General features: G+C 37.5%; 1 protein-coding gene across 1 annotated transcript in view; it reads left to right on the forward strand.

Annotated features, from left to right (window-relative positions):
* The window catches only part of LOC111078216 (prolyl endopeptidase), an 87,907-nt gene that overhangs the window by 29,084 nt on the left and 35,916 nt on the right, over positions 1-22,907 (forward strand). Inside the window, exons 5-8 of the mRNA XM_022372791.2 lie at positions 21,338-21,457; positions 21,530-21,610; positions 21,670-22,061; positions 22,118-22,390. Of these exons, the coding sequence (XP_022228483.1) occupies positions 21,338-21,457; positions 21,530-21,610; positions 21,670-22,061; positions 22,118-22,390 (866 nt within the window). The remainder of the gene's footprint in view (positions 1-21,337; positions 21,458-21,529; positions 21,611-21,669; positions 22,062-22,117; positions 22,391-22,907) is intronic.

The raw sequence follows: 22,907 nt of genomic DNA on the forward strand, positions 1-22,907 counted from the left end.
TAACCGGTGCACATTGGGCGGAAATGCCGTTTTAACCTCTTAACCTTATAGTTAAGTTGTAATCTATATTATAAATTTGTAGAAAACAATCTGTGTGTAAGGCTATCTTGGCAACGCGTGCATCAAATTGCATGCTGTTTTTTTTTTAATTATAGCCAAAGAATGTGAAATTTGTACTTTTCTCCAAATAGGTTCGTCAAGAAATAAAAATAAATCAAAAAAATCTAAAATTTGGTCCAAAAGTGTGTGTTTAAAACCCTATTTCATTGCAATCATTACATTATTTATTTATTTGTTATTTATTTATTACAACAAGTTGTAAGATAGTTTTTTGAAAAAAAAAAACATGAAAATAATTACAATTTCTTTCTTCTCAGTAATGAAAATTCTTGCCATACAATTATTCTGTGGATACATTTTATTTGTTAAGTAACAATAACACTACTCGACAAAATTGAACTTTTGATTTAGGCTGTGAACCAAAATTACTTTTTCTGATATATTTCGGGATTTAAACCTTTTTTGTAGTGCTTTATTATTTTTTTTTTAGTGTCATTTTTTTTCAAAGAATTTTTAAAATTTGGTATTTTTTTCTTGGGTTTTATTTAGAGGTAGTGCTTCTATTTTTCACATAACTTTAGTATCTGGTTGCATAGAACTTTGCAGTTCTGAAAAACTGAAAAACTCAGCTATAAATCTGACCCATACCTTTTGTATCTGCAGTTTAACGCCAGAAAGATATTAAGCTCAAATTCAAATTTCATCATTTTTTGCGGTATTTTTTTTTTTTTTTTCGAAAATTGGACTTTAAAAATTAGGAAAAAGTCTAAAAAAAATAATTCTTGGCCAACATTTTTGGTTTTAGATAGATGCATTAACTGGGCGTCGTTTGAGGTATTGCTCATTAGAATCTATGGATAAACGGTCTATTTGCAGCCGTTTGACCAAAACAACTCAAAAATAATTTTACTAGTTTTACTTTAAAAATTTATGAAACTTTGATTTAGTGAAAATTTTGAATGTTGGACGCGGAGAAATCGTGTTCGCATCGGTCAGAAAATGAATTAAAAACTCACTAACGATATGAATAGCCAATATTCATAATTTCAACTTTCTAGCTTAACAGTGAAGGTTAATGCCAAAAAAAATAAATAAATACACCTAAAAAATAGAAAATTGTGTAGTTTTAGGAATTTTTGTATACAAGCGATAACTTAAGAATATCGTCTTTACTGTTAAATTTGTCGTATCGTACCCGTACTCAAAAAGAGTTAAGGGGTGTATTAGATATGTGGTAAAAGTGGATGTGTGTAACGCAGAGAAGGAAACGTTTCCGACCCCATAAATTATATATACTCTTGATCAGCATCAATAGCCGAGTCGATAGAGCCATGTCTGTCTGTCCGTCTGTCCGTCCGTCTTGTTTGTCCCTTGGATCTCAGAGACTATAAAAGCTAGAGCAACCAAATTTTGTTTCCAGACTCATGTGATATCACACTGCTACTAGTGTATTTCAAAATTTCGCCTCGAACCCTTCTCCACCCCACAAAGGACGAAAATCTGTGGCAGGCACAATTTCAAAGATACGAACTGAATCAGATCAGATCATAATTATAGCCGGAATGAAGAAATAAGTTTTCAGTTGCTTCCCCCGCCACCTACAGCAAGAGACCCGCTACTCATTCTCTTTCTCGCTCGCAGACTCTGCCTCGTTATGTACGCGAGCGCCCTCTAGCGGAGGAGATGTAGAATCTAAATGGTACATGTAGATGTAGAATGTACTTAGTAGGTGTAGATAACAGATGTAGCAAACAAATTTTAATTCTAAAATTCTAAGAACTCATAAGTTCAAAAATTAACATATGAATATAACTGAGTGTCCCCAGCGACTCACACTCTTTTTCGTTTTCAATTCAATTCAAATATTTTGCTGGCAGTTCGTAGCTCTGACAACATTTTCCTTGTCTTCGCAACCCATATCTATAAAAAGTCAAACAGGTTTAAAATGTATTAAAAAATTACTTATTTAAAAAACAAACTTTATGAGACTGTTAGAGAAAGAGGAAGAGGAGGCACAGAAAATAAAATGCCGGCCGGATATAATAATAATAACTACTTCTAATAACGTTACACGGATGACAGTATCAATGGTATACATTTTTTCCCAAGCATTTCGTATTTTATCATCCCTTTCAGTATCAATGAAAAATTATGATGTGTTAATATAACGCAGTGATGAGAAGAATGGTTGTGTGAGCGAGCGAGCCGGGGGTTTTTGGCGCTCGAGCAAAGCGATTGCGCAGGGGCTTGCCCCCTTGCGCTGATATACGTACACTACTGGTAAAATAATAAGTACACGCTCATGAGCTTTCTTTCACGTCACGTAAAACTTTTTTAAAAAACATAAAGAAAAAATCCATTTAACTTTTAGATTACTAACCTACAATAGAATATAAAAAAATTGAACATAAGCAATTTTCGCTTCAAATATATAGTTTCTGATCAATTTGATCTAAAAACCATAAACAAGGGGTGGTCAATATAATAAGTACAGCAAGTCTACAAAGCCAAAAACTTAAAGCGTATCTAAATTTTTCATTTTTTTATACCCGTACTCAAAAAAGAGTTAAGGGGTATATTAGATTTGTGGTAAAAGTGGATGTGTGCAACGCAGAGAAGGAAACGTTTCCGACCCCATAAAGTATATATATTCTTGATCAGCATCAATAGCCGAGTCTATATAGCCATGTCCGTCTGTCCGTCCGTCCGTCTTGATGAGCGCCTGGATCTCAGAGACTATAAGAGCTAGAGAAACCAAATTTGGTTTCCAGACTCATGTGATATCACACTGCTACAAGTGTATTTCAAAATTTCGCCCCGCCCCCTTCCGCCCACACAAAGGACGAAAATCTGTGGCAGGCACAGTTTTAAAGATACGATAAAACGCCCATATCTACCAGATTGCCGAATCTGAATTAAATCGGATCATAATTATAGCCAGAATGAAGAAATTCATTTTCAGTTGCTTCCCCTCCCCCTCCCGTTCCAGACAACGCAACTCATTTTCCTTCTCGCTCGCACACTCTGCCGCGTTCAGTGCGCGAGCAACCCCTAGCGGAGGAGATGTAGAATCTAAATGGTACATGTACAATCTACATGTTAGATGTAGAATAGACATTTTAGATGAGATATAGATAACAAATGTAGCAAAAAAATGTAAAATGTAAAATTTTTTTTTTAATTCTAAAATTCTAAAAAATCATGCTCAAAAATGTATATACTGACTGAGTACGGGTATAAGTAGAGTCGCGTCCCCAGAAGCGACTCACACGTTCCTTCTCGTTTTTTTTATTATTTATAATCCTATGTCAGTATCCGGTATGGCCACCCTTATTTTGTATCACTTTGGCGATTCTTTTTGGCATACTGGCAATAAGTTTGCTGCAAGTCTCCACAGGAATTCGCCAATTCGACGTTTTAAATCTCCCCATCAGTTTTCAATAGGGTTTAAGTCAAGAGACTGACTTGGCCAATTCATAACGTTGATCTTGTTTTCTGTGAGCCAATCCTTGACCAGCTTTGATGTGTGTTTTGGGTCATTGTCCTGTTGAAAGACCCATCTCAAGGGCATGTTTTCCTCAGCATATGGTTGCATAATGTCAGTCAAAATGTTTTTATGTCCAAATTTGGTCATATTATCAGTTATGCGATGTATCGGTCCAACGCCATGCCAAGAAAAACAGCCCCAGACCACCTTTGGGGCGTCGTAAATATCTCCTGGAGTCATTACCAAAAGGATTTATTTTTGTTTCGTCGCTCCATAATATGTTATTCCACTTTTTAGACCCATCTGGCCCAGACAATGCTAAACGATTTTCAGAAAACTGTTTCCTCGTCTGAAAACTTTTTCCTCGGAGTAAGGGAACTTTTCGGGCTATACGTCCTGGTAAGTCTGCATATTGAGATTATATTACATTTCCAATTTCAGCGGAAATGGCCTTGAAAGACATGAGCGCGTTCTTTTTTTGCAAGACGCACGATGCGGCTGTACATTGTTGGTGAAGATTTTTTCTTCCGTCCTCGATTTTCAGCTAGCACTTTTGATTTTAAGGCACAAAACAAACCGATCGTCCAAGACTTTTGGCAATATTCCGAAGACTTTTCCCTTCTTTTTGAAGATTTATGGCAATCTTGTTTTCTTCTTCGCTTTTTTTTGTATTGCTTTTTTCGGCCCATCTAAAGAATTTTTCGTTAACGTCATGTACTTAAATATGCGAGGAATCAACAAAAAAAACTTGGTCCAAATCCTGATAAAATCCTTAAAAAATTATAAATTTCACAAGTGTACTTATTATCACAAAGTTGAGCTTAGAATTGAATAGGTGGGGTTCCCCACTTTCATTTTGAATTTAAATGCTTTGCAACACTGTAAACTTTTAAAATATAAACAGTTGGCAGCCATGATTTCAAAAACATAAGAGATATTTAATAACAAACTAACATACCTCTGTACTTATTATTTTGACCAGTAGTGTATGTACTTACATACAGTTGTGTTCAATGAAATAGTAGGGGAAGTCGGGGTATTTTGGGTCTTTTTATACCCGTACTCAAAAAGGAGTTAAGGGGTATATTAGATTTGTGGTAAAAGTGGATGTGTGTAACGCAGATAAGGAAACACAAAGGATGAAAATCTGTGGCAGGCACATTTTTAAAGATACGATAAAATTGAAAGCGCAGTATCGTAGAGAATGACCATATCTACCAGACTGCCGAATCTGAATCAGATCGGATCATAATTATAGCCAGAATGAAGAAATGCATTTTCAGTTGCTTCGCCCGCTTCTTCTTTGCTTCTCTTTCTCGCTCGCACACTCTGCCGCGTTTAGTGCGCGAGCAACCCCTAGCGGAGGAGATGTAGAATCTAAATGGTACATGTACAATCTAAATGGTGCATGTACGTAGATTGTACATGTTAGATTTAGAATATACATTGTACATATACAATATATACAATATGTAGATAACTGTAGCAAAAAAAAGGTAAAAATGTAAAATTTTTTTTTTTTAATTCTAAAAATTCGTATGCTCAAAAATGTATATACTGACTGAGTACGGGTATAAGTAGAGTCGCGTCCCCAGAAGCGACTCACACGTTCCTTCTCGTTTCTTATATGCTCAACAGTTAACCATAAAATCAAGTTTTCCTTTGAATTTCAAGGCGGGATGTTTAGTCACAATAGTTTGATCGAATATATCTAAATTAGATGAAAAAAAAAATGCCTCTTATCTCAAGCTAATAAAAACTTCGGGGAATTGTGAGCCACTTTCTTAAATTAAATAAATATAATTTTTGTTACGAAAGGTTTATTTATATTTCTGATTGGCAAAATAGTTGTTAATCAATAAGAAGAAAATTAAAAAATATTGAAAATCAATCTGCAATTCCAATAACTTGTGGTCATATCCGCATATTTCAAATGGATGGGCGATTGCAGTTTCAAAACATTTTGCATAAACAATCATAAAGAAACATTAAACAATAAAAATTTTAAATTTGAATAAATTACCTTTTCAAATGTCTCAGTTCCCCGAAACAAGTGGATCACATTACTCCGAACCCCTGTTTTACAAAATGTCCGCAAATAAACTACGCCAAGTAACCTGATGCAAACTTTCTTTTTTGTTTCGAAAGCTTGATGTCATACGAATATGGTAAAAATACTTACCTGCGTGTATTCACAGAAATGTGTCACAATAATTGTTGCTGGTTAAAATAATTAAAATTAAAATTTTAAATTTCAAACGGTCACCATGCTCCTACCCCTAAACTTATCGGCCTGCTATCGATATTTCTGAAAAACAAGAAAAATATTGGGACGAAGAGGAGAGTAAAAAAAAAACGGCAGCATGACAACACAATTTAATAAATCATAACTGTTGTGCTTGCATAAATAAATGTATTTCGAAGCATAAAGATTCTATTTCGTGTTGTTGATTACACTACTCAACACGATTTTTCCTCAAGGAACAAAACCAACTTTTTATTAAAGATTTGGGGCTTAGAAATGGTTTGATGATATTTTTTTTTTTTTCTATGGCAGAACTTTTTTTTGCAGAATTTTTTTAATCTGGTATTTTTTTTTTAGCTTTTTTCAGAGGTAGCGATAGTTTTTTTCACATAACTTTAGTACTAGGGTGTATGCTATTTTGAAAAGATAATTAAAACAGCTAGAAGTTAAGCCCAAACACTTTGTGATTACAGCTTACCGTCTGGGAAATATAAAGCATTGAAATGCAAAAATGATGATTTTTGTGCGGTATTTTTTACGAAATTTTGACTTTGAAAACTCAGGAAAAGTCGAAAAAAAATTATATCTTGTGTCCTCTATTTTTTTGTGTATAGGTGCGTTAATTTGGCGTCGTTTAAGGTATCGCTCATTAAAATCTATGGAGAGACTTTGGAGCTAAAATTCGTTAACCAAACCTAAAATATGGAAAAAATGCACAAAAAATACCTTTTTGAAGGCGGCGGGCCCAACTGCCAATTGGGAACAAAGCAAACGAAAAAGGGTTGTACATTTGGTACCTGTTCGCGTTCCTTTGGTATGAAAAGTTGTTGACAGTTACTTTTTTCGTTATCAGAGGTAGGATACCTATTCAGGTCAAATATTTCCTTTATATTCTCACAAGTGCAGGTCCACAAAAATTGGATCTCGTCGCGTCTACCTATTCATAGTCATGGATATATAACTCTGTGCCTATAATGTCTGTGCCTTAGTGTAGTTTTGACTTCCCTCAGAATACGATCGTGTGTTTACCAAAACATCTTGCAATTAATTAAAATCAATTGTCATGGATACCTCTGGCCGATCATTTGCATGTGCTTTCCAAGCAGACTCATTTTGCTACATATGTGGTAAGTACATGATGATCAACGAAATAAAAATCGCTTTTACCGAAACCTCCAAAAACAGTATGAAGAAAACTTTAAAATCAAACCCGAAAGTTTTGTTGAAGAGTGGGCACCAAGCTGTATATGTCAAATGTGTAGATTGAATTTAACAGCATATGATTACGACGAAAAGTAAGTAACTCTAATCCACAAAACTATTAACTTTTCCCAAAATTCTAAACATTATTTTTCTTAAAATTTTTTTAGAAAACAATTTAACTTTGGTAGTCCAATGATGTGGAAATAAACAGATATTCACGGCGCCGAATGTTTCTTTTGTTCAGTAAAGAAAACTGGAATTGGGAAACACTTGAAAATAGTTTACCCAAACAATCTGGCTTCGGCTTTACCCTTCCTGCTCCTTCCGAGGAAATACCGCCCCTAAAACGCCAAAAAGGAGAGGTATCTTCCTCGTCGAATGGAACAACGGATTCAAGCAATAACTATTCAGGAGAATGGAAATTTTGCAATCCTATTTCACAGGAACAATTGAACGATTTGGTGAGGATCCTGGATCTTCCTAAAAATAAATCCGAGCTGCTTGGATCTTTTTTAAAGGCTGCACGTTTATTGAAGGAAGGTGCCAAAATTTTCGGACTCTTCAAGCAACTTGGTGAAGCGTACGACCCAAAAGATTGGAGGTTATTTGTTGACAGCAGTAAGGAAAGTTTAAAGGCTGTTTTGCTACATAATGGAAACCAAAAGCCGTCTGTTCTTATCGCCCATGCTGTTAATATGAAGGAAACATATCAAACAATGGCTAAGTTGTTTGTAAACATAAAATATAAAGAACACCAGTGGAAGGTCGCGTGTGACTTGAAGGTTGTAGCCATGTTAACGGGATTGCAAGGTGGTTACACAAAACACTGCTGCTTCCTGTGCCTATGGGATAGTAGAGCTAGGGAACAGCATTATTTAACAAAATGATTGGCCAAAACGGGGGGAACATACTTTGGAAAATTACAATGTAAAGAATGCAGCTCTCGTGAAGTTTGAAGACGTTATTTCACCTTACACACATTAAGCTGGGACTTTAAGTGAGGAAATTTTGTTCAAGGGCACTGGTTAAGGAAGGTCAATTGAACGATGTTAGGATTTGAGGATTTGGATCTTCGCTGAAAAACTAAACCGATGATGGATTTGAAGATATTTTTTCTGGCAAAAGTGCTGATCACGTTAATATTGAAGGAATGGTGTCAAAATTGGAGCCTTGGCCATGTCCCGAAAAGCATCCATTTCCACACCCACTTGAATTTTTTCTGACGAACCAGGAGGACATGTGATGATTTGCCACGGGACAATTAAAGGTTCTTCAAGCAAGAACTATGGAATGAAAACATGATGCGTACTAAGGTGTGTGGACCCTCAAAGGGAATCTGATTGGAGTGACAAAGGAAGACAGCCAAAAAAATTAAATTATTTTATGAAACAAGCAGTAAAAAATAAAAAGTTTGTAAATGCTTAGAAATTGACTACATAATGGGCACAACGAAAAGACCGTCTATTTTTATGGACCTGCACTTGTTGAGAATATGAAGGAAACATATCAAACAATGGCTAACTTCTCTGTAAACTGAGAATAGTAAAACTATCAACAACTTTTCATACCAAAGGAACGCGGACAGGTACCAAATGTACAACCCTTTTTCGTTTGCTTTGTTCCCATTGTTGGCAGTTGGGCCCGCCGCCTTCAAAAAGGTATTTTTTGTGCATTTTTTCCATATTTTAGGTTTGGTTAACGAATTTTAGCTCCAAAGTCTCTCCATAGATTTTAATGAGCGATACCTTAAAAAACCCCAAATTAACCCCCCTCAAAAAAAAAAAAATAGAGGACACAAGATATAATTTTTTTTTTTTTTTTTCTTAGTTTTCAAAGTCAAAATTTCGTAAAAAATACCGCACAAAAATCATCATTTTTGCATTTCAATGCTTTATATTTCCCAGACGGTAAGCTGTAATCACAAAGTGTTTGGGCTTAACTTCTAGCTGTTTTAATTATCTTTTCAAAATAGCAAAGTTCTTTACAACCAGACGTAAGATACTAAAGTTATGTGAAAAAAACTATCGCTACCTCTGAAAAAAGCTAAAAAAAAAATACCAGACTTCAAAAATTCTTCAAAAAAAAGTTCTGCCATAGAAAAAAACCATAATTCTTTAAAAAATTTTAAATCCCCATATCTATCAGAAAAGTCGGTTTGGATCCTTGGGGAAAAAAAAGTTCGATTTTGTCGAGTAGTGTTATTTGCCACACGGAGTGGCAAAATCTTTATTAAATTTGTAACTTTGACCGTCGAAGAGCAATTTCCCGAAGTGGTAAAATTCACAAATACATGCACGTACGAAGCCGTGCACACTTTGAAAAGTTGTGAAATTAACACATACGCGCAGATCAAACATGGATCAAACTCAGAGGACAATATGGATTCCGACAAGGAGATTACAATGGTGGAACCAAAAGAAAAGGATTCGAAAAATGACATCTTCCGAGATTTAATGGATATGATGAAAAGCATAAAAGCAGAACAGGCTAGCATGAAAGATCAATTAAATGGCCGAATTGATGGTCAGGAAAATCGAAGCGATTGATGTACATGTGCAAAAATGAAATTGGATCCGCTATTGGAGGCGCTGCTGGAGGCGCACATAATCCTGGCGCTATTGGATTCGCACAGAATCTCGGAAATATTGGTAGGTTTGATAATGTTGGTGGAGACAATTTGCATGGTGACATTAATGGTAATTTGAATGAAAATTAGCACTCCCGAAATATAAACCCACGAAAATTGACCAGAATTTGATGGCAACCCGTATTCTCAACAATGTTTTGGGAATAATCGAATGCATATAGGTATACAAATTTGGAGAACCTGTTGAGGGTGCAAAAGAGTCTGAAGGGAGGCGCAAGAGAAGAAGTTAAGGGTCTATTAATTAATCCTGTAAATGTTGGGTTTGTTATAGAACGACTATAGTTTACATATGGAAGGCCAGAAATGTTAATTAGTAGTCAAATGTATATAGCACCTGTAACAGAGAATAATCTAGAAAAGCTAGTCGTGTTTGCTTCTAAAGTAGATAATTTAGTAATATTTTTTAAATCAGCTAATGCTACTTAGCATTTACAGAATCCATCTTTGATAGAAAGCTTGTTAGGAAAGATGCCACTTAGTAAACGTATTCAATGGATTGAATATTCATCGCAAATACAGCCCTATCCCAATTTAGACAACTTTAGCAACTGGCTGAGCAATATGGCCAGAAGTATAGCAAGAGCAACGATTGCAGGCCCAATTAACGTGTAACAGTCGAAGGGCGAATATAAATGTCCACAGTTATATTTTACGCTCTTCCAAAAAAGAACCTATCCGGAACAAAGTGGAATGTCTTTATTGTCAGGGTGAACATTATTTAAATAAATGTGAACAATATTTAAAGGCTGAAGGAAAAGAAAAATAGAAAATCGTTAAGGATTTACGATTGTGTTATGGTTGCCTTCGGAAGGGGCACACTCTGATATTTTGCAAATACCAACGCGAGTGTAAGAAAAATGGATGCAATAAGCAGCACCATGTGTCTTTACACCCAGAAATTGCTAAAGAGGAAGAGAAAGTTGAGCCGCAAGAGGCTACGATAAATACGATTAAGCCAAACACTCCAAAATTGCTGTTCAAGGTTTTGGCTGTAGAAATTATGGGCCCAAACAACAAGATCATTCGAACATACGCATTTTTAGACAAAGGATGCCTCATTGATAACGAGAATTTAGCAGATATGCTGGGCGTAAATTAACAGAAAAACGAGAAGGAACGTGTGAGTCGCTTCTGGGGACGGGACTCTACTTATACCCGTACTCAGTCAGCATATACATTTTTTAGCATATAATTATTTAGAATTAAAAAAAAAAAATTTTACATTTTACATTTTTTTGCTACATCTGTTATCTACATTTACATATACTATGTATATGCTACATCTAACATGTATATTCTACATATACCATTTAGATTCTACATCTCCTCCGCTAGGGGTTGCTCGCGCACTGAACGCGGCAGAGTGTGCGAGCGAGAAAGATAATCAGTAGCGTCAGCAGCGCTGGAGAAGGAGAGGGAACCAACAGAAAATTCATTTCTTCATTCTGGCTATAATTATGATCCGATCTGATTCAGATTCGGCAATCTGGTAGATATGGTTATTTTCTACGATACTGCGTTTTTAGTTTTATCGTATCTTTAAAATTGTGCCACAGATTTTCGTCCTTTATGGTGGCGGAAGGGGGCGGGGCGAAATTTTGAAATACACTTGTAGCAGTGTGATATTACATGAGTCTGGAAACAACATTTGGTTGCTCTAGCTCTTATAGTCTCTGAGATCTAGGCGCTCATCAAGACGGACAGACAGACAGACAGACAGACAGACAGACAGACAGACAGACATGGCTATATCGACTCGGCTATTGATGCTGATCAAGAATATATATACTTTATGGGGTCGGAAACGTTTCCTTCTCTGCGTTACACACATCCACTTTTACCACAAATCTAATATACCCCTTAACTCTTTTTTGAGTACGGGTATAATAACGATGCATGCGGCGTGCCCACACTAATAGTGGAAATACTAGCTTACCATGAGACAAGTCGATGACAGTTGTTGGCAGCTTTTTTTTAGCAGCTCATCACTTTCAAAAATCTTTTTCGGACACTTCCAGTTATCCAAATTTAACAATTGATACATTTTTAAATAGACTGAAATGAGAAAACGGAAGAAATATCCATACATTTGAACTCCATCTTTTACCCATGAAATAAGATGTTTAATGAAATAGTAGTTTTTTTCCGAAAACGAAAAAAAAAACAAAAACAAATTAAAAAATATTTCATGTTCTTCATGTTTATTGAGCTTTAGTATTTAGTTTTTAATCAATTTGGTTTTCATTGCGGACATGCACCGACCGGACATGGTTCATTAACCTTTTGCCAACGCTTCAATAGGATTTGAGCCAGCTAAAACTTTGCTCTGGTGGACGGATTTTCTGTTGCTACAAAGCATTTGGTCCCGTAAGATTTCGATGAAATTAATTTCCAGTTAGACAGGTGGACATGGGAAAGCGTAGATCTTTTCCGATGAAAACCAATTCCTAGCTAGCTTTTCTGAGTTTCAGGTCATTATTCTGTTACAAGATCGTTTTCAAAGGAATTTTTCAACTGTAATATAAATGTAATGTATATACTCAGCTCAACACTCAAACGCCAGGCTAGAAAGTAGTACTTCATATGAGCTGGGTTTTATAGGGCTCAGCCCAGCATGCCCAATGATATTTTGCTCATGATTTTGGGGGATAATCGCATTTCTGTGGATGCCAAACATATTCTTTTAAGTCTTACTGTATAATCATTACTATCATCAGTCAAAAGTGTTTTTATACCCGTACTCAAAAAAGAGTTAAGGGGTATATTAGATTTGTGGTAAAAGTGGATGTGTGTAACGCAGAGAAGGAAAATTTTCCGACCCCATAAAGTATATATATTCTTGATCAGCATCAATAGCCGAGTCGATAGAGCCATGTCTGTCTGTCCGTCTGTCCGTCTTGTTTGACGCCTGGATCTCAGAGACTATAAAAGCTAGAGGAACCAAATTTTGTTTCTTGACTCATGTGATATCACACTGCTACTAGTGTATTTCAAAATTTCGCCTCGAACCCTTCTCCACCCCATAAAGGACGAAAATCTGTGGCAGCCACAATTTTAAAGATACGATAAAACAGTATCGTAGAGAATGACCATATCTACCGGATTGCCGAATCTGAATCAGATCGGATCAAATTATAGCCAGAATGAAGAAATTCATTTTCAGTTGCTTCCCCTTCCCCCTCCGGCCAACGAAAACGCAACTCATTCTCCTTCTCGCTCGCACACTCTGCCGCGTTCAGTGCGCGAGCAACCCCTAGCGGAGGAGATGTAGAATATGAATGGTACATCTATAATCTACATGTTAGATGTAAAATATACATTGTAGATGTAGATAACAGATGTAGCAAAAAAATGTAAAATGTAAATTTTTTTTTTTCTAAAATTCTAAAAAATCATAAGCTCAAAAATGTATAACTGACTGAGTACGGGTATAAGTAGAGTCGCGTCCCCAGAAGCGACTCACACGTTCCTTCTCGTTGTCACTGTGACACAGGCCATTCCACATGCGTTTTTCCCAACTGAAGTCGTGCACCCATGTACTCTCAGACCCAACTATCTACGAACTGTCACATCACTGGCAGAGTGATTTGAATTTGTTTTCATAATTTTTGAGGATATTGAAGATATGGTCTTGCCGTCGACCATCGCCGACCATCATTTACTAAATGATTTGATTTAATTTTTATACCCGTACTCAAAAAAGAGTTAAGGGGTATATTAGATTTGTGGTAAAAGTGGATGTGTGTAACGCAGAGAAGGAAACGTTTCCGACCCCATAAAGTATATATATTCTTGATCAGCATCAATAGCCGAGTCGATAAAGCCATGTCTGTCTGTCCGTCTGTCTGTCTGTCTGTCTGTCTGTCTGTCTTGTTGAGCGGTTTGGTTTCCGCACTCATGTGATATCACACTGCTACAAGTGTATTTCAAAATTTCGCCCCGCCCCCTTCCGCCCACACAAAGGACGAAAATCGGTGGCAGGCACATTTTTAAAGATAAGCTAAAATTAAAAACGCAGTATCGTAGAGAATGACCATATCTACCAGACTGCCGATTTTGAATCAGATCGGATCATAATTATAGCCAGAATGAAGAAATTAATTTTCAGTCGCTTCCCCTGCCCCCTCCTGACAACGACAACGCAAGTCATTTTCCTCCGCTCGCACACTCTGTCGCGTTCAGTGCGCAAGCAACCCCTAGCGGAGGAGATGTAGAATATAAATGGTACATGTTTAATCTACTTGTTAGATGTAGAATATACATAATATATGTAGATGTAGATAACAGATGTAGCAAAAAAATGTAGTGTAAAATTTTTTTTTTTTAATTCTAAAATTCTAAAAAATTATATGCTCAAAAATATATATATTGACTGAGTACGGGTATAAGTAGAGTCGCGTCCCCAGAAGCGACTCGCACGTTCCTTCTCGTTTTTCATAATTTTTGAGAATATTGAAGATATGGTCTTGCCTTCGACCATCGCCGACCATCATCTAGTACAGTGTTCCGCAAACTTTTTTTCTTCACGGTACACCTATCAAATCCAGAAATTATGAAGGTACACCAAAGAAAAAAGAAATTTTTATTTAATTTTTATATATTTATAGAATCAATATACCAATACATATTTAATGTACATATATTATACATGTTCAGTGAGAAATGTGAGCCTGTTTAACTGAGCACAGGCGATCAAAATTTGGAGCAATCATAGATAGGGCTGCTCGCATCTCCTCATTTATCGTTCTCAGGCGTTCTCTTTTTTCGATTTGATTGTAGTGAGAGTTGAAAATCCAAGTTCTCATAAGTACGTTGTGGCAAATGGTAAGTCGCAACAGCCCGTTTTGAAAGCAGTGGGTACTAATTTTTTATATACAGCCAGAAATGTGCTAGCTCAATTTCAGAAAATTTTAATTTTAATGTCCGATCATTTTTTAACTCCATGAATTCTTCCTGCTCCTTTATCGGTAAGTTTCCAAGGTTAATGATATCCGAGAATGGATTTCGTACCCTGTACATACGTTGCAGGTCCGACAATATTGGAGTTTCTGCCTTACATTTTTCTGTTCAGCTCATTTAAATGAGTGAAAATGTCCGACAGATATGCAAGTTTGGCCACCCATTCTTCTTTTTTAAACACAGAAACATAATCGGAACCCTGGGCCTCTAAAAACGCCTGGGTCTCATTTTTAAGCTCGTAAATCCGAGATAGAACTTTTCCCCGAGAAAGCCATCGTACTTCTGTATGAAAAAGAAGTGGCCGATGATCTGCTCCCATTTCCTGACAGACTGCATTAAACAGACGAGAGTTCAGCGGTCGCAACTTTATGTAATTGACAATTTTAACAACTTATTGTAGGACAGACAACAATTCATCAGGCAAAGAAACTAGGATTGGGGCACGAAAATACTTTTGGTATTTAAGCTGTTATTTAATATTTAAAACATAGTACTCAGATCGAAAAAACACCTCGCGAACAGAATCAGGGTTGATATTCGTATGAAACCGATAAGAAATATTTTACGGCAAAAACGGTTTTCTAGGCTCTGTACGGAAGGCAATACTCAGCAGATCAACAACAAAAAAGGTCGGTATATACTGGAAAAGTATCCGAAGTATTTGCTTGTTTTTGTGGTATGTTTAGACCCACCTCGAAAATTATATCAATTTGATATATTTTGCCAGCAAACACGAGGCAAAAATTGCAATAAGAGTACACAAAACCAAATGAAATATTTTAATAATGAAGACAAATAGAATCTAATTAATGCATTGTTATATGAATGACAATTATATGGATATTATAATTTATTATTTTTATTAATTTTCATAAATATAAAACAAATATTGTTTTCAAAACATTTTTTATTCACGGTGTCCGGCACGGGAGGCGTCGCCATCTGCTGATGCTGATAGTCAGACACATTAACTTGCCAATAAAATGTTGGGAAGCCCAGGATATGCCTGTGGAAGAGCAGCCCCAGCCGAAGAAGTGCATTTTATTAACTTTAAACAAAACCAAGTAGCGGTCTGAGCAGTGTAACCGTTCGGAATGCAGTGCACACCTCTGGCCACACACTGGCCGGTCGAAGAATATATGAAATTTGTTTGGTGGCAAACAGTTTTTTGATCTGAGTACTAGGCTTTAATTTTGGAAGACTAGAAATATACTAGAAATAAGACCGTACCGTACCGCCTACCGTTCAGACGTGCTTCGTGACGTGCTCCGGCCCATGATCAGATTGTGAGACACCAGCAACAACACGGAACGCCAGCTGATGCACAACAGATAAAGAGGCTCACTAACCAGGCATTTGATACCAGACCGATACGGAAGGGCCACGGACGTATATCAGCAAATAAAAACACAGGTTGCAAACGCTGAAAACTGGAAATTCTCGTGGAATGTGGGTAAAAGTGCCTCTTGAGTGAAAATTGACGCGGGAGAAAACACAAAGCCAGAGGTGGGACTGATCAGCTGCTGCAGCGACGTGAGTGGACCAGACACGCAACGCAACTTCACCAAGCGCTGAAAGCTTGTCAAAGCTGTAACATAACACGGATCGGAGCCTGCATGCCGTAACGTAAGACAAACTATCCACAGCATACTTTCAGGCGTCAACAAAATAATAAATTGAAATTAATAAATTAAAAAATAATAATAAAAATATAAAAGCTTAACATACAAAAAAGAGTAGAACCACAAAAATTTCACTAAACAAGACTACTCCAGGTGCAAAACAGACGCAAATAAGTACCGCACTTCATAATATGCCCCCAGGTACGCCCCTTAATGGAGCAGGACAGCAGGAAAAGCGGAAGAGGAGTGCACTATCACCCGATATATCGCTGGGAGACGTGATGCAGGCCATAAACCAAATGGGCCAACGGTTCGACAAATTGGCATCAAAGGAGGATATAGGGACGTTAAAGTCCCAATTAGACTTAGTGTCCGACCAGATCGAAACTCTTAAAGCGGAGAATGAGACTCTTAAGCGCAATTTCCAGCAATTAAAAAGCGACAGAGAGCAGGACCGAAAGGAGCTTAACAGACTGGAGCAAAACAGCAAGGCCCGGAACCTAATTTTCAAAGGCCTAGAGAAGGAAGATGCCACAAAGGAGGGAGTGGAAAAATTGATACTGGGTAAAATGGCGATCCCAAACGCATCAGTACGAGAAACCCGAGTGCTCTACCAACGAAACAATAAGATGGGAGTGCTGGTGGAAATGGAGAATGCTTCGGCGATAAATGAGGTATTAAAAAATGGAAAAAAGCTAGCGGGTAGTTCAGTCTATATTGACAGAGACCTTAGCCAACAGCAGCAAGAAAACATGCTGGCCCTAATGCAGTTGAAAAAGGAGCTGGTTTCCATAAACAAGAACCATAAGGCCTTCCTCAAAAATGACCAGATCTGTGTAGAGGGCAAATGGGTGTCCTTTAACAACGCCCAAGAGCTCACTTGCAAAGGAAAGCCAGCTAACTCGATGCTAAAGAAACTCTATGGCGCTGCATTGGATGAAACCGACATTACTCACACGCGACAGGGAATCAAAAAACTAGAACGGCAAATACGCACTCAAAACCGCATACACATTAATATATTGTCATACAACATCGCAGGTTTAGCAAATAAGCTTATCTTTAGACAATTTTTAAAATTTATAAATAATTATAAAATATTTTTCCTATAAGAAACATTTGTCGACCAAAACTTCCCAAATCATATTCTGTCATGGGAGCCAGACGTAAGAACGGCAGCTAGAGGAAGAGCAAGTATTGGCCAACTTAGAGTCATCCACACAGACTTAGTCCCATCTGGATGTTGCAGCTTTTACGACATCGGTGGCGCAGAATCTATACAAATCGTAAACGAGGACGAACACCTCATAATAATACCAACCTACCTCAACTGCAATGGCTGGCAAGGCTATTATGATCAACTATGCGACATGATCCAAGAGTCCACGAGTTCTAGTGTAATGGTCGTGGGTGATCTTAATGCTAGAATAGGAACACATCAGTGCACCCCTGTGAGTAAAGACCACGCAGGAAAATTCGAAATGCTAATCCGGGCAGCAAAGGATCTTAAAGTAGACACCAATGGCAAGAATGTAATAGAGATGTGCGAGGACAACAGCTTCACGGTCCTTAACGGCAGAACGCAAAGCGATGGGGACGGAAGTTACACCTTCACAAGAGGCCAAGCGGTGTCCACAATAGACTGGACTTATTAATGGCATGTGGCATAATCGCATTGAAGATATGCAAGTAGTGCCCGAGCGGCTTTCTCGGACCACTTACCGCTAGCGATACAAATCGACCTTCACGCACAACCCAGTCCACACGACAACAAACTGCTCCCGAAACTGCAATATAACAATAGGTACCGCCAGCAGTCCAGAGCCCAACTCGAGCAGAAAAGCTAACGGCAAAACTGCCAACACGAAGCACCTAATATTGAGACCCTAACAAACTGGATAAAGATAGCGGCAGCCTGCATGCAAAAACCCGCCCACTATACAAGAAAACAGCCATGGTTCGACTCTGAATGCCATCGGGCGAGACAAAGGTCACTTCACACAGGCAATGAGGATGAGAAGCGAGAGTACCAAGAAGCCAGCACAGCCTTCAAAACAATGTGCAGAAAAAAAAGTACGACCACTATAGGAATATGGAGCTTGAAGTAAATAATATTAAAGATAGCAAGGGTTTCTGGGAGTTTGTCAGAAGGTTGAATGGGATCAACAGGAGCATGCAAATCAGAGTTGAACCGGACAGCTTAGCGCAGCATTTTAAAAATCTACTCCTACAGGACAGCCAAGCGATACAGCACTATTTTGCTCTGCCATACCGTAAATAGAGAGCTAGACCAGGAAATATCGCAGTGGGAAGTCAAGGCAGCAGTGAACAAGAGCAAAAACTGTAATGCCCCCGAAATCGACCGGATACCAGCAGAATTCCTAAAAAATGCACCAGAAAATTTTATTTGTTGTCTTACGAAGGTATTCAACACAATTTGGAATGCAGAGAATGTCACAAAAAGTTTTCGGCAAAGCATTATTTACCCGATACACAAAAAAGGCAATGTCACTGATGCAGCGAACTATAGGGGGATATCCTTTCTTACTTCGACTATGAAGGTGTTCGCATCAATAGTGCTTTCGCGTCTTAATGACTGGGTAGAAAAGAAAAAATGGTGTGCTCAGCGAATACCAAGCTGGGTTTAGAAGAGGTTACAGCACAGTGGACGGCATTTTCGTGCTGGTGGCTATAGCAAAAGAGTACAGAAGGCAAAACCAGAAGATGTACACCTTCTTCATAGACTTTAAAGCGGCTTTCGACACCATTGACCGACATAGCTTAATTTTAAAACTTAGCTTGGCGGAGTATCAACAACAATTTTGAACATACTAAAATGTCTACAGCGATAACACGGCCGCGGTCTGGAACGGCAATAATCTGTCAGAATGGTTCTCATGCAACCTGGGAGTAAAGCAAGGATGTCTGCTAAGCCCACTGCTATTTTCCCTGTACGTGGACGACATATCGCGTTCCTGACCGGAGGAGTACATATAGGAATGGAGAACGTCAAGGTACTTATGTACGCAGACGACATGGTAATCTCGGCATCGCACACCATGTTGCAAGAAATTATCGACACCATGCAAAATTATTGCCAAACTTGGGGCCTAAGAATCAACGCCAAAAAAACAAAAGTCATGGTGATAAAAGATGGTAGAGGCCGCAGGGCACAGCACGAAACGTGGACCCTCAATGGAGAGATACTGGAAACGGTCCGTGAGTTTAAGTACCTGGGAGTCACACTAACCCAAAATATGAGCTTTCAGAAGCATGTGCAAAACAAGCGAGCGGACGCTAAGGTTGCTTTAAATTGCACATGGAAACAGCTGCTTGGAAAAAAACAGCACAAACTATAATGGGCTATGCAGCGAGGGTGTGGGGACACGAGCGCTATGAAGCAGCAGAAAAACTCCTGCGATTTTATATTACAAAAATCTTTAGACTCCCACAAAACACGCCGACGTACGCAATCCATCTGGAAACTGGTCTCTCGGCAGTATTTATATATACGCTGCAAAAACATTTCAGCTATGCATCCAAAGTAATGGATATGTCTGACGATCGACTCCCAAAAAAAGTACTTTAATATGTGACAAACAACAAAACCGATTTCATCGCGAGCTGGGAAGCGAAGCGCACAGAAACTCTACCACTTAACGCGTTCCCATACAGAAGTCCCGCTACAGCAGAGTGCACGCTGTGCAATATGCGCGCACCGGAGGATACTATGCACTTTCTTGCGACATGTCCCATCCTAAAGGAGATCATGGTAAAACACTGCGGTAGTCCAACTCTAACAGTCCTGGGCTTGACTGCCCTGCTCAACGGAACGGGCTGGCACGAACTGGCACATTTCGTTAAGGAAATGTTGCTTTACGGAGAGAATGTATTGAGAGAGCGGTTTTAGAGTAGGCGAAAATATCATAAATAAAATTCAGTAACACTATTAATAGGGCGAACGGCATCCCAGCCACGCCAACAGAATAGTTCGAAAATTTAATATAATTATTTATATTTGTATTTATCCTTAAAACAAATTAAAAAACGAGAAGGAACGTGTGAGTCGCTTCTAAAGACGCGACTCTACTTATACCCGTACTCAGTCAGTATTAACATTTTTGAACATTTTTTTTTTACATTTTTTTGCTACATCTGTTATCTAAATCTACATATATTATGTATATTCTACATCTAACATGTAGATTATACATGTACCATTTAGATTATACATCTCCTCCGCTAGGGGTTGCTCGCGCACTGAACGCGGCAGAGTATGCGAGCGAGATGGAAAATGAGTTGTGTTGTCGTTGGCTGGAAGGGGCAGGGGAAGCAACTGAAAATGAATTTCGTCATTCTGGCTATAATTATGATCCGATCTGATTCAGATTCTCTACGATACTGCGTTTTTAGTTTTATCGTACCTTTAAAAATGTGCCTGCCACAGATTTTCGTCCTTTGTGATGGCAGAAGGGGGCGGCGCAAAATTTTTAAATACACTTGTAGCAGTGGGATATCACATGAGTCTGGAAACCAAATTTGGGGGCCCTAGCTCTTATAGTCTCTGAGATCTAGGTGCTCATCGAGACAGACAGACAGACAGACGGACAGACAGAAATGGCTACATCAACTCGGCTATTGATGCTGATCAAGAATATATATACTTTATGGGGTCGGAAACGTTTCCTTCTCTGCGTTACACACATCCCCTTTTACCACAAATCTAATATACCCCTTAACTCTTTTTTGAGTACGGGTATAATAAAGAACTACTACTACTTCTACTACTTTTACTACTACTACTACTTTTACAACTACTACTTTTCTACTACTACTAGTAATTTTACTACTACTACTACTACTTCTTTTACTACTTCTACTACTACTACTAGAAATAAGAAAGAGTTTTGAACGAAGTGAGGTACGGCGCTACTATTTCATTGAACACAACTGTATGTACCTACATATGAGCCATACGAACTTGTTTGATAAATTGCTCTGATTTTGACCAAACTTCAATCGGGGATTGATAGCGGTTTAAAATGTACATATGCAACGTGCATGTAAATATTTACATTTATTTTAATATTTTCCTTCCTGTACCTGCTTTTTAGTATGTTACCAACGAAGGGACAAAGGTATATTTTCGTACAAATAAATTGGCACCCAATTATCAAGTTATAATCATTGACTTCGAGAAACCAGAAGAAAAAAATTGGAAAACTCTAATAGCAGTAAGTACTCAATTTTTTTTAAGGACAAAATAACATTATACCTAATCAAAATACGTATTTTTAATCACATAGGAGCACAAGAGTGATGTGTTAGACTGGGTTAGGTGCGTGGATGAAGACAAGCTTCTGTTATGTTACATAAGAGACGTAAAAGTAAAAAAATTAAATCAAAAAAATAAATATTAGAAATAATCGATTACTTCTTGTTTTAGACTGTTTTGCAAGCCAATTGCCTTCGAACTGGAAAACTATTGCGTGTATTCGACTTAGATATTGGTACCATTGTAGGAACTTCAGGCAAAAAGAAGTATTCAGAAATTTTTTATAATTTTTCTTCCTTTTTGAGTCCTGGATGTATTTATCAATTCGATTTTCAAACCCCAGAACACATGCCAAAAGTGTTTCGCGAAATAAAGCTTAATTTGGAAGGTTTCTGTCGAGAGAACTACAAAGTAGAACAGATATTTTATAAAAGTAAGGATGGTACTAAGATACCAATGTTTATAATTCGTATGAAACGAGATACTATTGAGCCGAGACCTTGCCTTCTGTACGGCTACGGTGGCTTTAATATTAGCATGCTACCATGTTTTGGGCTCTCTGGGTAAGTATATTAATAATATTATTTAATATTGTGTTTATTTCTAACCAATCGTAAAGACTTATGTTTATAGATACATTTGATGGAGTGTTGGCTTATCCAAACTTGCGAGGTGGTGGAGAATATGGCGAAAAATGGCATAATGGTGGTCGTTTGTTTAATAAGCAAAATGTGTTTGACGACTTCCAAGCAGCTGCTGAGTATTTAATTGGTCATAATTACACGTCTAAAGACCGTTTGGTTATTCAAGGAGGTTCAAACGGAGGCCTTCTTGTCGGAACGTGTATCAATCAACGTCCTGATTTGTTTGGAGCTGCTGTAGCACAAGTTGGGTACGTATATATTTGTATGTGTACTAAAAAGAAGGAACCAAACCAACTCTTTCTGAAAGACTTGAAGCTTAGAAATTTTTTATGATATTTTTTTCTATGGCCAGAACTTTTTTTAAGAATTATTAAAATTTTTTTTTTTTTAAGATTTTTTTCAGAGAAAGCGCTTCTGTTTTCACATAACTTAACTATCTTACATCTGGTTGTGAAGAACTTCGCCATTCTGAAAAGTTAATTTTTAAAATTTTTTTTCTAGCTGCATCAATAACTTTTTAAAAAGGTAAAGTTCTTTACAACCAGATACTTATTTTATTTGAAGAAAAGAACCGCTACCTCAGAAAAAATCATAAAAAAGATACCAGTTTTTCAAAAATACTTAAAAAAGTCATGCCAAATAATAAAAAAACTATAATTCTTTAAAACATTTTAAAGCCCAAAATTTATCAAAAAAAGTTGGCTTGTTCCTTGAGGAAAAAAATTTAGATTTTGTTGAGTAGTGGTATTCGTAAGCACCTATTCA

The sequence above is a fragment of the Drosophila obscura genome, unplaced genomic scaffold (genome assembly GCF_018151105.1).
Source record: "Drosophila obscura isolate BZ-5 IFL unplaced genomic scaffold, ASM1815110v1 contig_31, whole genome shotgun sequence".
Lineage (NCBI taxonomy): Eukaryota > Metazoa > Arthropoda > Insecta > Diptera > Drosophilidae > Drosophila > Drosophila obscura.